Source organism: Trichoderma gamsii (genome assembly GCF_001481775.2).
Source record: "Trichoderma gamsii strain T6085 chromosome Unknown Scaffold_26.2, whole genome shotgun sequence".
NCBI lineage: Eukaryota > Fungi > Ascomycota > Sordariomycetes > Hypocreales > Hypocreaceae > Trichoderma > Trichoderma gamsii.
This window is the reverse complement of record NW_020171363.1, coordinates 194,737-207,907: the sequence shown is the minus strand read 5'-3', so window position 1 is coordinate 207,907 and position 13,171 is coordinate 194,737. Positions and strand designations below refer to the sequence as shown.

General features: G+C 51.4%; 2 protein-coding genes across 2 annotated transcripts; one reads left to right on the top strand and one right to left on the bottom strand.

The window, feature by feature from the left end:
* Positions 1-5,842: 5,842 nt before the first annotated feature.
* Positions 5,843-9,585, top strand: TGAM01_v207209 (hypothetical protein; the record flags this gene model as incomplete). Its single annotated transcript, XM_018803724.1, has 2 exons — positions 5,843-7,306; positions 7,372-9,585. 2 exons carry the CDS (start codon positions 5,843-5,845, stop codon positions 9,583-9,585), a joined length of 3,678 nt encoding a protein of 1,225 aa, XP_018663097.1.
* Positions 9,586-10,510: 925 nt separating this feature from the next.
* Positions 10,511-12,899, bottom strand: TGAM01_v207208 (hypothetical protein; the record flags this gene model as incomplete). The annotated part of the gene is made up of 2 exons (XM_018803725.1): positions 10,511-12,113; positions 12,208-12,899. The coding sequence occupies 2 exons, from the start codon at positions 12,897-12,899 to the stop codon at positions 10,511-10,513; spliced, it is 2,295 nt and encodes a 764-aa protein (XP_018663098.1).
* Positions 12,900-13,171: the final 272 nt, after the last annotated feature.

Sequence of the window (13,171 nt, the reverse complement as noted above, 5' to 3'; positions counted from 1 at the left end):
GCGGATGTTGACTTGAAAGTCTATTGGGAGCGCAGGAGACCTGGGGAATGGGCGGATTGGCGTGGCGACAGTCGGTTCTCCTCCTCGAGCTTGAATCGCGGGCGGATGGCTTTGATACGAATTTGATGATGTTCCAGAATCAGTTGAGATGCGTTGTCCCGGAAACTTCTCCCAGCCTTTCTCGAAACTGTGATTTTCCGTCTGCGGGAGCCAATTGACAGGTTTCCAGGAGCCTTTTGTTGTTTGGGAGACCCTTGTGAACTCTCTTGCTCGCTCAACGGTGAAAGTTGAGTTCAGAGAGATTGTTTCAGGTCGAAAGAGGAAAAAGGGCCAGGGTTATCGACGGCTACGCTGAATAGAGCTGATATGAACCGATTTCGTGCGGTGATGCGTGACATGTCCAGCATGTCGAGAAGCAATGGATAACAGGCATCAAAACAGCAACAAGAAAAGCAGAAACAAGGGAAGAGCAGCAGAATGAGAGAATATGACTACGAGAAAACATGAAACTTGGGGGCGACGATCTACTTTAAAGGGAGGGTGTTGGGCAGACCAGGTCACAGAGGCCTCTAAACTAAAACTCAAACTAGAGGGAAAAATTAAATTTGGCCAATTGTCAATACGGACTACTAGGTTTATAATAGAGAAGGGCAGATTACTACTCTACTTTATCTAAACTACATACTATTGGTGTACCTACTACTAACGTCTCAATGCCGCTGCGGAAAAAAAAAGACTAAAAGGTAATCAATCATCCATTGGAGGGGGGAAGAAAATAAAAAAAAGAGAGTTAAAACAAATTACGACAAATGGTGGTGCTACTTTCCCTCTAGCTTGGCGCCGCTAATACTTGTTTTGGAAACGGTGCTCGGAGCTAGACAGGAGACTTTTTTTTTTTCTTAGATTTGATTTGTTGTTAACTTTTATTTGTTGCTCTTTTTTTTGTTTAATCTAAATCCGGATATCTCTATTCGTGGGCAGGGTTTTGTCGATCTACGATTTTGGCGGCTATGGGGAGGGGGGGCGTGATGGGATGGAGAAGATGCAACAGTGCATTTTAGACACCTAGCTTTGTGTAGAGGGAGGGGGAGGCGCTTTCTTGGTTTTGATCTATTGTTCGTTTTGCGAAGATGGCGGTTTTGCGGGGTATCCGTTTGTTTTTCTTCTCTGCATCTGCATCTGCTAACATCTGCTATTTGGCACAGTAACAATTCGGTGCAATAGGGGAGGAAAACCGCTTGCTTGGCTGGAAAACGGAGATTGGGGGAGAAGAGACTTGCTTTAGCCGAACTCTGTTTTTTTTTTCTTCTCCAAGTGGTTTGGACAATTTCTCCACTAAAGGCTTGGGCGGCGACGGCATTGCCGGCATAATAACGGAGAGAAAAAAGAAGAGTGAGCTAGGCAGTAGAGCAAAACAAAAGCCGGGCAGAGGAAATGGACACAGAGAGCTGGAAATAAAGCCGATGCACACAAGGGGGAACAAGGTTCAGAAAAAAAAAAAAGAAAGAAAGAGAGAGAGAGTTGCCTTTTGCGATCTCGGTTTGTTCAAGTAAAGTACTGCTGCTGGACTTGAAGAGCCTCTGATGTCTCATTTGTTTGTCTTCACATGCCCGGATTTTGTCACTTTTTTCTGTTTCAAGCAGCACAAATGGAGAATTTTTATTTCCGTCCCTTCTCGCCTATGCACTGCGCTGCGAGCTGCGAGCTGCAAGATAATAGATAAGATCCATTGGATGGTGCAAGGCGGTTCCACCGAATTAGGCAATTTTCGAGATGTGGGGCGGGCTTGTCATCCCAGTTTCCTGGGCCCGGACAAAGCAAGCAAAAAAAAGGGCCATGGCTATACGTGCATGTGTAGCAGAGGAAGGGGTTTCGATGATAGGTACCTTTTATTCCTAGCTTGAGTGATTCTTTACCGGAGGAAAAAGAAGTCAAGTGAAATGGTGCTACTAAAAGAAAGAGCAAAACAAACAAATAGAGATTGCGGGGGACCTGTGGAGTGGAGAACAGAGCTTTAGGTGCGTATACGGTTTCCACGATTCTGCTCCCCTTGAGCTCTTCAGTGTAGCTTATTTGGTGGATAAGCAGGTACAGTATAAGGTTGATGCCAAAACCTGTGCACTGCATGTACCTACATGCTTCACTCATATAGATTTTGAATTGCGTGTTTGCTGATGTGAGCCTATCAGGATTAGTAGCATGGCGATGAGTCCTAGTGAATCGACTACTGCTAGTCCATAGTCTACAGCACTAAAATGCTAGATCGCGCGGATGCCTTGGCTATGGCTCTGCGATGATGAAACAGTAAAGAATGGCCTGAGTTTGAGGCAATTGTTGTGCGGCCCAACAAATCATCGGATTACCTGAAGCGCGCGCGCGTACGGAAATGGCTCTGTTATTGTTTATTTTCTCTTCCCTCTCTGGTTCTTGTGTTCACTACTGTATTTTCCTACTCATGGCATCGCAGTTTTGTCCGCGGACAGCAGTCTCGAAATGCGCTAGGGCAGTTGTCTTGTTCCCACATGGCGAACGCGCGAGAGGCACGAGTAAAAGGTAAAACACTGGTTCCCTGGGCACGACTCAGAGCTGCGGCTCAGGGCGAATATACCATCTACTAGAGAAGTATTTTGGCGGCTCTTGGGCGAATTTGGTGTTGTTGCTATGATCTTCTCTTCATCGTGACTATCCCTCCCCATCTCCAGTTTCATCTCCATCTCACATCATCTGGCATTGTTGAAGAATGGAAACAGTATACTGTAAATAGTAGCATCAAAGCGCTAGCAAGACGGGGCTAACATGGAGTAAGGATGACGCCTGGCTGTCAGCAAATGCAGAGCTTCAACAAAGCACGCAGCTCCACCAATGGGAACCGCCAATGTCCTTAGTAATCAGGGCAAGGTTTGCATGGCTCAGACGCAGTACCCCATGGCGCTTTTAGCAGCGTCTGTGTGGCGCAGACCTTTGACGTCGCCCAGAAGCTAGGTAGTCATGGCGAAATGTAAGAGGAATAAGAGACACACGCCCCTTTTTATCAAATTGAAGAATGAGCATGAATAAAAAAACAAGCGTCTTACCTCGTTGTAAACATTTCACAGCTGCGCCCCGGCAGGACCTTTTATTTGCTTTTCGTCAGCGGGAGATGAATTGCGCAGGCGGAGATTGTAATGCAGCCTTGCCCGATGATTGCACCGTCCCGCATATGATGAGCAGCCCGTACCGTATTAGCACACTGATGCGTTGATACGGTGCCAAATGCGTAACGGGATGCACATGGCAGTGGCGAGAAAGGAGAATAACGTACGCAAATCAAGTGACTGAGCCACGCGACGACGTCAAAGGGCACCACAATACGAATGTGATCGTCACAATATATACGAGTACGATGGTGGTTTTTCTGTTTTGTCAATTACTGCCAAGAGGCGAAGCAGACGCGGACAGCAGACAGCAGCATACATATACGAGCACCGGGCCGCATAGTCGGCTGGTGATGCGGCGCCGTGATCCAATCTGCCGTGCCAAGCTGCTGTGCTGGCGCCGTGCTGTGCTGTGCTGTGCTGTGCTGCGCTGTGTTTTCATACATGCCTACCGACTAAAAGCCAACACGAAGCCCGCCACGTGCGATGCGGAGATGGGACGATTATACGAAGCATTGCTTGTTGCATCTCTAAGCGAGAAGAGCGTCGACGTCGTACTTCGCAGCAATTCTCGGCGTGTCTCTTTCTCGAAGCCCAGCTGCGAGTCGTATTAGTGCTAGGCAGTTCGCAGTACGGCCCATCTACCCATCGACCTGCCGCCTTCGGTTATTCGGGCCAGGGTACGCTTGGATCTCAACTTAATCAGAAGAGAAGCAAAAGAATAGATGGAAGCACAAGAGAGCAGCGAGTAGAATAATCAGCCCAGCAATCGACGGCCAGATTGGCGCGGGCCGTGGGTATTAATCTCCTTTTCCTGCTCCCGTAATTATCTCAGCCCCTTTGATCTGGCCTGGGCCGTGCAGCTGCATGTGAAGAAGGCATATTAGCACCTCGTATGTTCAAGATGCAAATCTGCGCACCATGTACATAGCTGTTGCAGCGTGCCGGGGGCTGACTGCAGCGGCGGAGACGGGGAGATCCTGATTTTAAACGCCCTACAAGTACCTACATGCACCTGCTAGGAAGAGGGAGCTTGAGAGAGGATTCGGGAGCCTCCTGACCGGGTGGGAGGTGTATTTGCCCTCGTACTCGTTACCTGCTTGGTAATGAGATCACGACTTTTCTGCTCTGCCCTCTCCGGCCGCGGTGGGTACCGGTACCTTCAGCTGCCCCGTCGCGGTACCTCGATGAATCGCAAATAGGCGTGGTCCTGCGCCTTGTCGGAAGGAACGTGGCACGGTTCTGGAAGCAGGCACTGGCTAGAACGCCCTGCACGGGGCACCTGAGGTTACATGCTGAGGTAGCAGCAGCGCACGGCACTGGTACCAGTACAAGGCCTGCCGCGAGTGGCCCCTTGCAGTAGCATTGAGACCCTGGGGAGGATGTGGCCTGGAAACAGCACCAATAATGCAAGATTTACGTGTAGACAGCTGCTAAGCAAGCAGGTGGTAATTAGCATCGTCCTGCGCCTGGGCGAGACACAAAGTGAGCCCGTAACCCTACCTAGTAGCTCTGCCTGCATTTTCGTTGTGCACCACGGGGCCCGTCGTCGCAGGTACCTCCGTTCTCGTCGACGCTGTGAACCGGCGTATCTCGCCTTGGCGCTCGAAGGAAGCGCACGCACCTCGCAGCACCAGTATAAGCCACCCAGAGAGGGGGAGCTGAGCTGCTTAGCCCTTCCGCCTAGTGCACGGTTTTTTTTCTCTCCGAATCATCCTCTCGCACAAAACCGCAGAACCGGCGGACCCAAGCAGCTCTGCACGACGTCTGGCCCATTAACACCCCCCTGGCCAGGACCGTGTGTTCCACCTAAGCGGAGCTTTTTGACATCAAAAATAGCGACCGGCTGGCGCTAGCTGTGGGCCGCCGCCGAGATGTGCGTGCCGGGGTTCCTGACAATGGCTGCGTCTGTCTGCAGTTTAGCCATCAGCCGCATGTCCGATGACTGGTCTGGGTCAGCGTGCGCATTTTTGTTTTTCGACGTTGCCGCTATAAGACATATTTTGTCGGCGTCGCAGAAGAGGTGTTGCAGCACGCAGAAATAAATACTGGCAGAGGGTCCTCGCGCGCATCTCTGGCTCTCGTCCTGCCGATACGAAGACCAGGGGACCAACAAACGATGAGACGCGATTTCAGACTGCCGCCAAGACTCCCTGGCCCTGCTTGAGGCAACCCCAAAAAAAAGGAATCCCCTTTGCCGAGAGAAAAAAAAAAACGTCATCGAGTCCCCACCGAGCAGCCTCAAGACCCGTCGCTCACCTCGATCCAGCGACCACAAGGAGTTTTTTGTCCTAGTAATCCTCGACGACTGATTCCTTTTCGCACGCCTCCCGGGCTCTGCTTTCTCTGCGCCCCCGGTTGCCCTCAGCCATTCCGCCGTCCGTACCGAAAAGCTTGCGCCAGCGACATCTCCCCATTAGCCTCGCCTCAGCTCTGTCGTGCCAGTCTATCCTCACAGGGGGCGTGGCCATTGCGAAAAGCCTGCCCTTTCGAATACTGTGCTGTACGGAGGAGTAGGTGCCACCGCAGCTCATCAGTCTGACACAGCTTTGCCCGCTCAACTGCCAGTGTCTGAGCACGTCGACTCGCTGCTCCACCCGACCTCTGATCACTCCATATATACAAGAACCCGCCGGTTCCCGCCTGCTGTACGCTCGTAGCAACTGCTTGCTTGCTTGCTGCGGACGGACAGGTCATATCAGCCCAATATGACTTCGAGTAAGTCCTTTCGAGCCACTCTTCTGCCTTCTTCATTTTCTCGTTCCTCGACCCGATCCCATGCGCAAAATGGCTCCTCCGATTCGAAAGCAACTTCCGACTCCGACAGCTCTCGCCGCAAGACGCCACCCGAACCTCTAGCTCCAGCTGTGAAGCCCGCTGACGGGCCACAGAAGAGCTTGGAGCCTGTGGTCGAGAGGAGAGACGACGCCGAACGCCCTCCATCTAGAAAGAACCAGAAATCGAAGCCATGGAGCACTCGGATCTCATCCTTGATCCCGTCGCTTACACTGCAGACAGACCACCGTCCGATGTCTATCCAGCGGAAGCCTGTTGGTCATTTGGTGCCTCCGAATGAGCCACCACCACCGCCGCCGCCGCCTTCTTCTACATCTTTCGATGCTCCTCTTTTCGAAGATCCTCGTCTCCCTGAACCTCTCAATCCTCCTTATATGGCTGCTCCCCTCGATGCTCCTCCGCCTCCACCATCCGGGCCACCACCTGGACCACCACCGCCTCCTCCTCAGCAGCCATTATACTCGGTAGCCGAATCAACAAGCCCCTCCAGCGTGGCCGGCGATAGTTCGACCGTTTTTGAATCGGCACAATCCGATACATCATCCTTACCATACCCACAACACAGCCCTCCGCAACCTCCACAGTCAAAGGTGTATCCCGCTCCGGATCCAGACACACCGGCTGTGTCATCTCAGATATCGCTGCTGGTTATGCAGCAGTCGGATATCATCAGCCCTGTAGACAGTCCGCTCCCGCCTCCGCATATTAATGATCCAATTCCGCCCTCTCCTTCTGTGTATTCTGCACCAGACACCCCACAGGTCGACAATGATGTGCCAGTACCACCGCTCCCTGCGCTGGGCGGTTTCGACTTTGAGACTCAGCTTCAGGCTAACCCGGTGATTATGAATCCTATCATGAATCCTATCCCACCCTCACCCGAACCGGTGAGGACAACCTTTACCATTGCGGAAGCACTCGAAGAAAATGTTGCTGCAAACCCTGACCTAGCCGACAACAACCAGGCCTCTGTTGGACTTGGCGTGGCATCAGGTGAAAGCGCTGAGAGCAGCATAGCTAGACAGCGAAGCATGTCATATTCCGAGCGAAAGGACTCTCTTCCACCCTTGCAGGTGCTGAAAACTCGATCAACGGCTCCTTTGCCGGAGCCTAGGGGACGAAGTGTCTCTGCACGTGTCAACTCGACGATTATGGAGGGCTCAAGGATGTCCATGTCCACGTCGACCACTAATCTACGACCTATTTCCAGCATTAATCAGAGCCCAACCAGGCGAAAGTTACGCCGAAGTTGGATGCCAGGTCGATCCCGCTCCAGTTCGATAGATGCTAATCATGCCAACAAAATGGCTGCATGGGTCATGTCAGATGGGAGCAAAGCGGAATACAACACGGCTTTCCTTACAAATGGAGAAAAGGTAAATTGCTCATCAACGTCCAAATTTAAACACTGTTGAAAGTAACTAACAAAACGTCTCTAAAGGTTCCTGAACTCTGGAATGAGAATGGCGCAGTGCTTGTCTACTTGTACCCCAAGTCTAGTGGACGCGGGCCATCCTTCAAAGTACCGGAGTTTTGCGTCAGCTCCTCTTTCATCTTCAACGAACTCATTCGAGCAGATCTGGAGTCCTCGGGCACAAGAACCAGGGCCAGCAGCTTTACAGGCCGAACCAGCCTCAGTACCGATGACGCTTCACGGGTATCATCTCCGACATCGTTCCCAGTCGATCCATCTGGGGATTTCCTCCACCTATATCTTCCTCCTGCACCATCAAATGCCTCATCGAGCCAGCTCGCGGTACCTACCGCCGACAATTCGGGGTCGGAGCTTGATCGTCTGGTTGCGATTCGAAATGTGTTTGCTTTCCTTACGGGCCAGCCTCTTGTGGGAACTGCGGCACGACCAACCAACTTCCACGCCTTCCTCCAAATCTCAGATCTCCTACAAGAATTTTGCTTCTCGAGCCCTGATGGATATACTTTTGGTAGCGCGGTTGATCTAAGCTTCGGCTTCTACTCTGAGTCTCTTGGCTTTGGAGATTGCCGCGCAAGCCGAGAACAAACGCTGGAAGCTCTGATTCTGGGCGAGCGCATGCGGTGCCTGGAGCTTTACAACGAGGCATTTGTACATGCTGTGGGAAAATACTCTTCCATTATGGATCTGCGCCTGCCCTTGTTTCAGGAAATATCCCCAATCACACGGCAGCGACTGGAAAAGGCTCATTTTGACCTTGAAAATCGCTATCAGAACGTAAAAGACCAGCTCGAACAGTTCGAATTCCCGTCACTGTTTGCTGGTCTCGCAAATTCGTCTTCTATCCCTGAGCTGAGGCAAGTTCGATTCAAGATTTGGCGAAACTCATTCAACAAGATGAGGCAGTTTGTCTTGAGCTACTACAAATCTGCATTCGGTAGCTGGCCCCCTAAAGCTAGCAGCAAGAAGAATCCTTTCGTGGAGAGCGGCTTGAATCGCATCGTGCTGAAGACCTTGTATTCAGACCACTGTGCCCTCTACGACTTGCTCGTAGATCGAAACAGCCTTACCACAAGAGTTATCGATGAGGTACCCACAGTTTCCAAAGAGGCTGATGAGATGATTACATCGGCTCTCCGCGTTATCGAGTCTGAATTTGACCGTTCTAGACCTCCCGTTCTGCCCCCTGTTCCTTTTGACCTCCCTCTAATCCCGTCAATGACGGCCATTCTCGAAACGTACAACAATCTTTCTCCCAGAGAACAGGCTAGATTTGACAAGAAGGTCAAGGAGCCCGAAATGTTGCTGGTGTTGAATGGCGCTTATAACTATGACACTGCTGGCATTCAACTTCCATTCTTGGATTACTTTAAAGAGTTTGAGGCTCGAGAAGCCAAGGGAAAGACGGCTCAAGATCTCATCGATCAAAGGATTGGTTACTTCCTCTTCCTCTACGTTATTCTTCAGTCACTGCCCATGTTGGTTGTGGATGCTCCCGACCTCAAATTTGCTGAAGGTGTTGAGTATTTCTTGTGCCAACCTCCTATGGGTAACCCGCCGTGGGTTGATGACAAGGGAGTCCGAAGAATGTGGTACGAAGTTGCGGGCGGTGGCTATGTCGAGCTTTCCGCAGATGCCGTCATGTTCAGTGTGGAGGCCATCTATCATCGAAGCCACTGTTGGCTGGCCGCCAAGATTTGGGAGGAAATGGGCAACTCGGCAACTCCGCCCCTTGAGGAGCCAGCTTTAGCACCTCTTGAGCCTCCTCGGCCCATGTTCCAGGATGCCGACCCCGGCTTCAACAACGGCTCAAGTGGTCTCTCCGGTCAAAGCACCCCATCGTCCATCCCGGGATCACCCCAACTGCGGCCTCGACCGCGTAACCAGTCCCCAGCTAGTCGTCGTATCAGTACCGCGGGTTTCAACATTGCGGGGAACCGCTCAAGTATTATGTTGGGCTTGGAGCCTGTTCCCCTCGAGCCGCCGCCAAATCTTTTTGGCGTCCACCAGCGCAGCAGCTCGCTGGGCCCACGACCGCCAAGCAGCCATCTTTCCAACCGGTCTTCGTCCGTCGGAAATCTTGTCGGTTTGAATCCTCGGATGTCAAGACCGAGCTCCCCGGCCAAACCTGCTGCAGCGACGTCCGGAACCACTTTTGATGATATCTTGGGAGAAGCAAATAAGAAAAAGGCAGCTCCCAAGAAGAAGGGTAGATTCTTCTAATCTCTACCACTTTTGATGACTTTTTTTTCTTCCTTTTTCCCTCTGTTCCTATTTTCCCTCTACTTTCTACTTTCCAAGTCTTTTTTTCTTCTATCTCTCCTTAATGACTGAGGCCTCTCGGTGGCAATCTCGTCCATTTTTTATTTGTTAATTTCTTCATCACACACATTGCATATGAAAAAAATCTGTTCATTTGTTGGAGGTTGGGAATCTTTTGGTGCTCTGGAATCGTGTCCTTTGCTTTATTGAAAGAGCATTTTCTTTTTTTCACATATCACACGTTAGAGTCGGATTTTTGTTAATAGGGTGTATAAAACAACCTGTTGGGCATGTTGCCATGAAGATAAAAAGAAACATTCAGGGCACTAGATGATGGGTTAGAAAGGGGGGAGGAAACAAAACGAGCGAGCAAGCGAGCGAGCAATGCAGAGCAAAGTAGAGACAGAGCAAAGCAGAGCGTAGCGAGCGCTATGCAAAACAAGCGACACAAAGCAAAACATGAGTAATGACTAAGTAATTCTAGATATTATTGCATATTGATTTAGTATTTACTGTTTAATACATATTGAATCACATTTTTTGTTGTCTGTACTTTTTGCCTTCTTTTTCCTTGAATCATTAGGACCGGCTGGGCGAATTTTAAAGATGGTGTTTTTTTTTGTTAAAACAGAAATACTCAACTTAGGAGTGTATTTAATACTACTGCTATGTTGTCATGATATCGTTGACTGAAAATTTCCAAATCCCCTTCCGCAACCTGTTCTCTCGTGGAGAACTATGCTTCCCACTGCCATTATTCCAAGAAAAAGGAGAAATATACAAATGAAATGCAAAACGGCTTCTTGTTACCTCCCAAATATGAAAAGATATGATAGGAAAAATGGAATGAAATGAAATGAAAGGAAAGGAAAAGAAAAGACAAGTGTTATATGGCTTCAATTCTCTGCCATCTTCCCCTTTCAGTATGCCACCACTTCTCCTTCTCCTTCTTATCAGCCACCTCGCCTTCCTTCTGGTTCCATCGCCCTGTGCACCCTTCCCTACTGCCACCGAGAGCCTCCCCGCCATCGCCCACCATGTCAGCCACGTCCACGAGCCCGCCTTGTTCATCTACTGCCCCGTCATCCGGCAAGAGGTGATACGAAATCTTGCTGCCCAGCGTGCCGATGAAGCCAACGGTGCCAAGCGTCTGGGCCAGGCCGTCGTCGGCGGCAATGGTGAATCGGAAGCGAGGGGCGTTGTGGGCGGCTTCGAGACGTGATTGGGCGGCGAGGCGGGCTGTTTGGAGGTCTGTCCCTGGGAGAGGCGTGGCGTAGATGGTTAACGGAAGAGACATTGTCGTGGAGGATTTGTGGAGGGGCGAGATTGGCGATGAGGGCGCGCTGAAGGATCCGGAGGCGGGGATGCCGCCCATGGCGTTGAGGCGCTGGAAGCGGTCGTTGGGGAGGATGATGTGGTCCACGGGGCGGCAGAGGGCTTGGAAGCGGCCCTCGGGGTCGTTGGGCGTTCGGAGGGTGGTGAGGGCTGGGAAGCCGCCGGCTTCGATGCTTCGAGCGAGGATGTCGTCTGCTTCGTTGGTGGTGTTGGGGTGGCTGGTGATGTCCCAGTGGAGCTTCACAATGGTGGATGAGGCGAGGTAGGGCATCATCCAGAGCGCGAAGGAGTCGGTTTCCGGCATGACGGGCGGGAACGATTGGGCGAGGTAAAAGTACTTCAGGGCGGGGAGATGGGAGAAGATGCGGGCGAGAGCCGGAAGAGATGTTAAGGGCGTGTTGCGGAGTTCGAGGCGCTGGAGATGTGAGGTATTGCTGCGAGTGGCGAAAGATGTAAGGCCGTTGGAGGTGATGCCCACGATGCGGGAGAGGATCAGTGACTTGAGCGGAGGTAAAGATAATAGGTTGTTGTCGTTGAAGGCGTTTGGTGGGAGGTTGCAGAGGTGGAGATGCTGAAGCGAAGGGAGATGTGTTAGTGTTCTTGATAGGAGTCTATGGGGAGCCAATGTAGCACCGGGCTGACAGAGTATTGACAGGCTGGTTAAAGAGGACCAGTTGCGATGGCTATCGAGGAAGGCGTCTCCTTGGGATGGCTCTAGCATCGATGGGCCGCTTTGTCCACGTTTGGACGGTGAGTCCGTCCGCTGCCCCCCTTGCTGTTGCGCCGGTGTGGACGCGGGATCGATAACCCAAGTCATGTCCTTCAAGCACTTCCTCGTTGACAACGCGTGGAATATTTTTCTGAACGAGTGGTCGTAATTTGGTGTAGGGCCCGAAAGTCTCTCCAGCTTGGGACAAGCCATAATCAACGTGGCTACCTGATCTTCATACTGCTCCAGCCATAGCATGCCCTTTGAGACAGACCAATTCAACGGCGGCTCTGGATGTGGCACCTTTAAAGAGCGTACTAAGGACGCGATATTCGGGTTGGTGCGCAAGGTGCGTCGCAGCATGCTCATGCGATTGCCTTGATTCTGCTTAAACTTCTTCTTGTGCGCGGCTGAATCTGAGCCAACGAGCTGGATATCTTCATATCTGCGCGTTTTTGGTAATTAGATATTAGGAAGTGTTCCTTATACAAGTCAAAAGGACAGAGAGACAGAGAGAAGGAAGGAAGAAAAAGACTTACAATGCTACGCGGGCGTGTTTGTACAATCTACGACTGCAAAGAGCGGCGCTGCAGAGATCGCGCATCATACACGTCGCACAACTCTCACTGTTCCAATTCAGATGTGATCCTTTCAGCGATTGCAGGACCAGATCGAGTACTTCGCCGGGCAGGAGGTTGAAGAGCTCATTGGGGCCTCTGTCGAGCCTATCGGGCCTAAACGCCGTCCGGATTGGTGACGACTGATAGACGCTTTCGCGCACCCAGCTGCTGGTCTGAAGGGTATTCAAATTCATCCTGTTTCCCGTGGAAGCTGCCCTTCTCCTTGGGCCCTCGATACCTTCGTGGGCAAAACTAGTGGGAGAAGTAGGAGAAGTAGGAGACGTGGGCGATCTAGGAGAGGTAGGCGATCTGGGAGATGTAGGAGATGCTGGAGGGGTATAGTTGCTGCCGTTTTTACTCGTCGACGTGCCCGTCAACTTCGGGGGCCGCTTCAATGCCTGGAATGATTCCTGAGATCTTGATGCGTTCTGCATGCCCTGATATACTGGATGCGCTCCTGATTGACTCGCTGCCCTTGTCGTTCGGTTCATGCGTGATACGCGCTCAGCATTCACTGCAGCCGCGTTGCCATCTTCATCGATGGAGTAGAGATCCGCCGCGGTAAAGGCTGGCGGCAGGGGGAAAGACTTAATGGTGGCCGTGGAAGCCATGATGTCGGATTTTTGCTGTAGTTTAGCACATGCAAAGATCTGGCACAATTTGCATCCTGTAGAAAAGTTGCGTACAGAAAAATGGTGATGGACAGAAGGCAGCAAAGCAACAGTGACAAACAGCAAATCGACGTGGAGCAGGGCAGTAATGAAAGAACCCCGTGATATTCAGCCTGAATGCTGGTTTCCTGGGGTCCCTCTGCCTCTCTCTATCTCTTTCACGTCTGCTCGCTTGTCGAACTCCAGAGGCTCTTGACGATCAGTTGGAACGA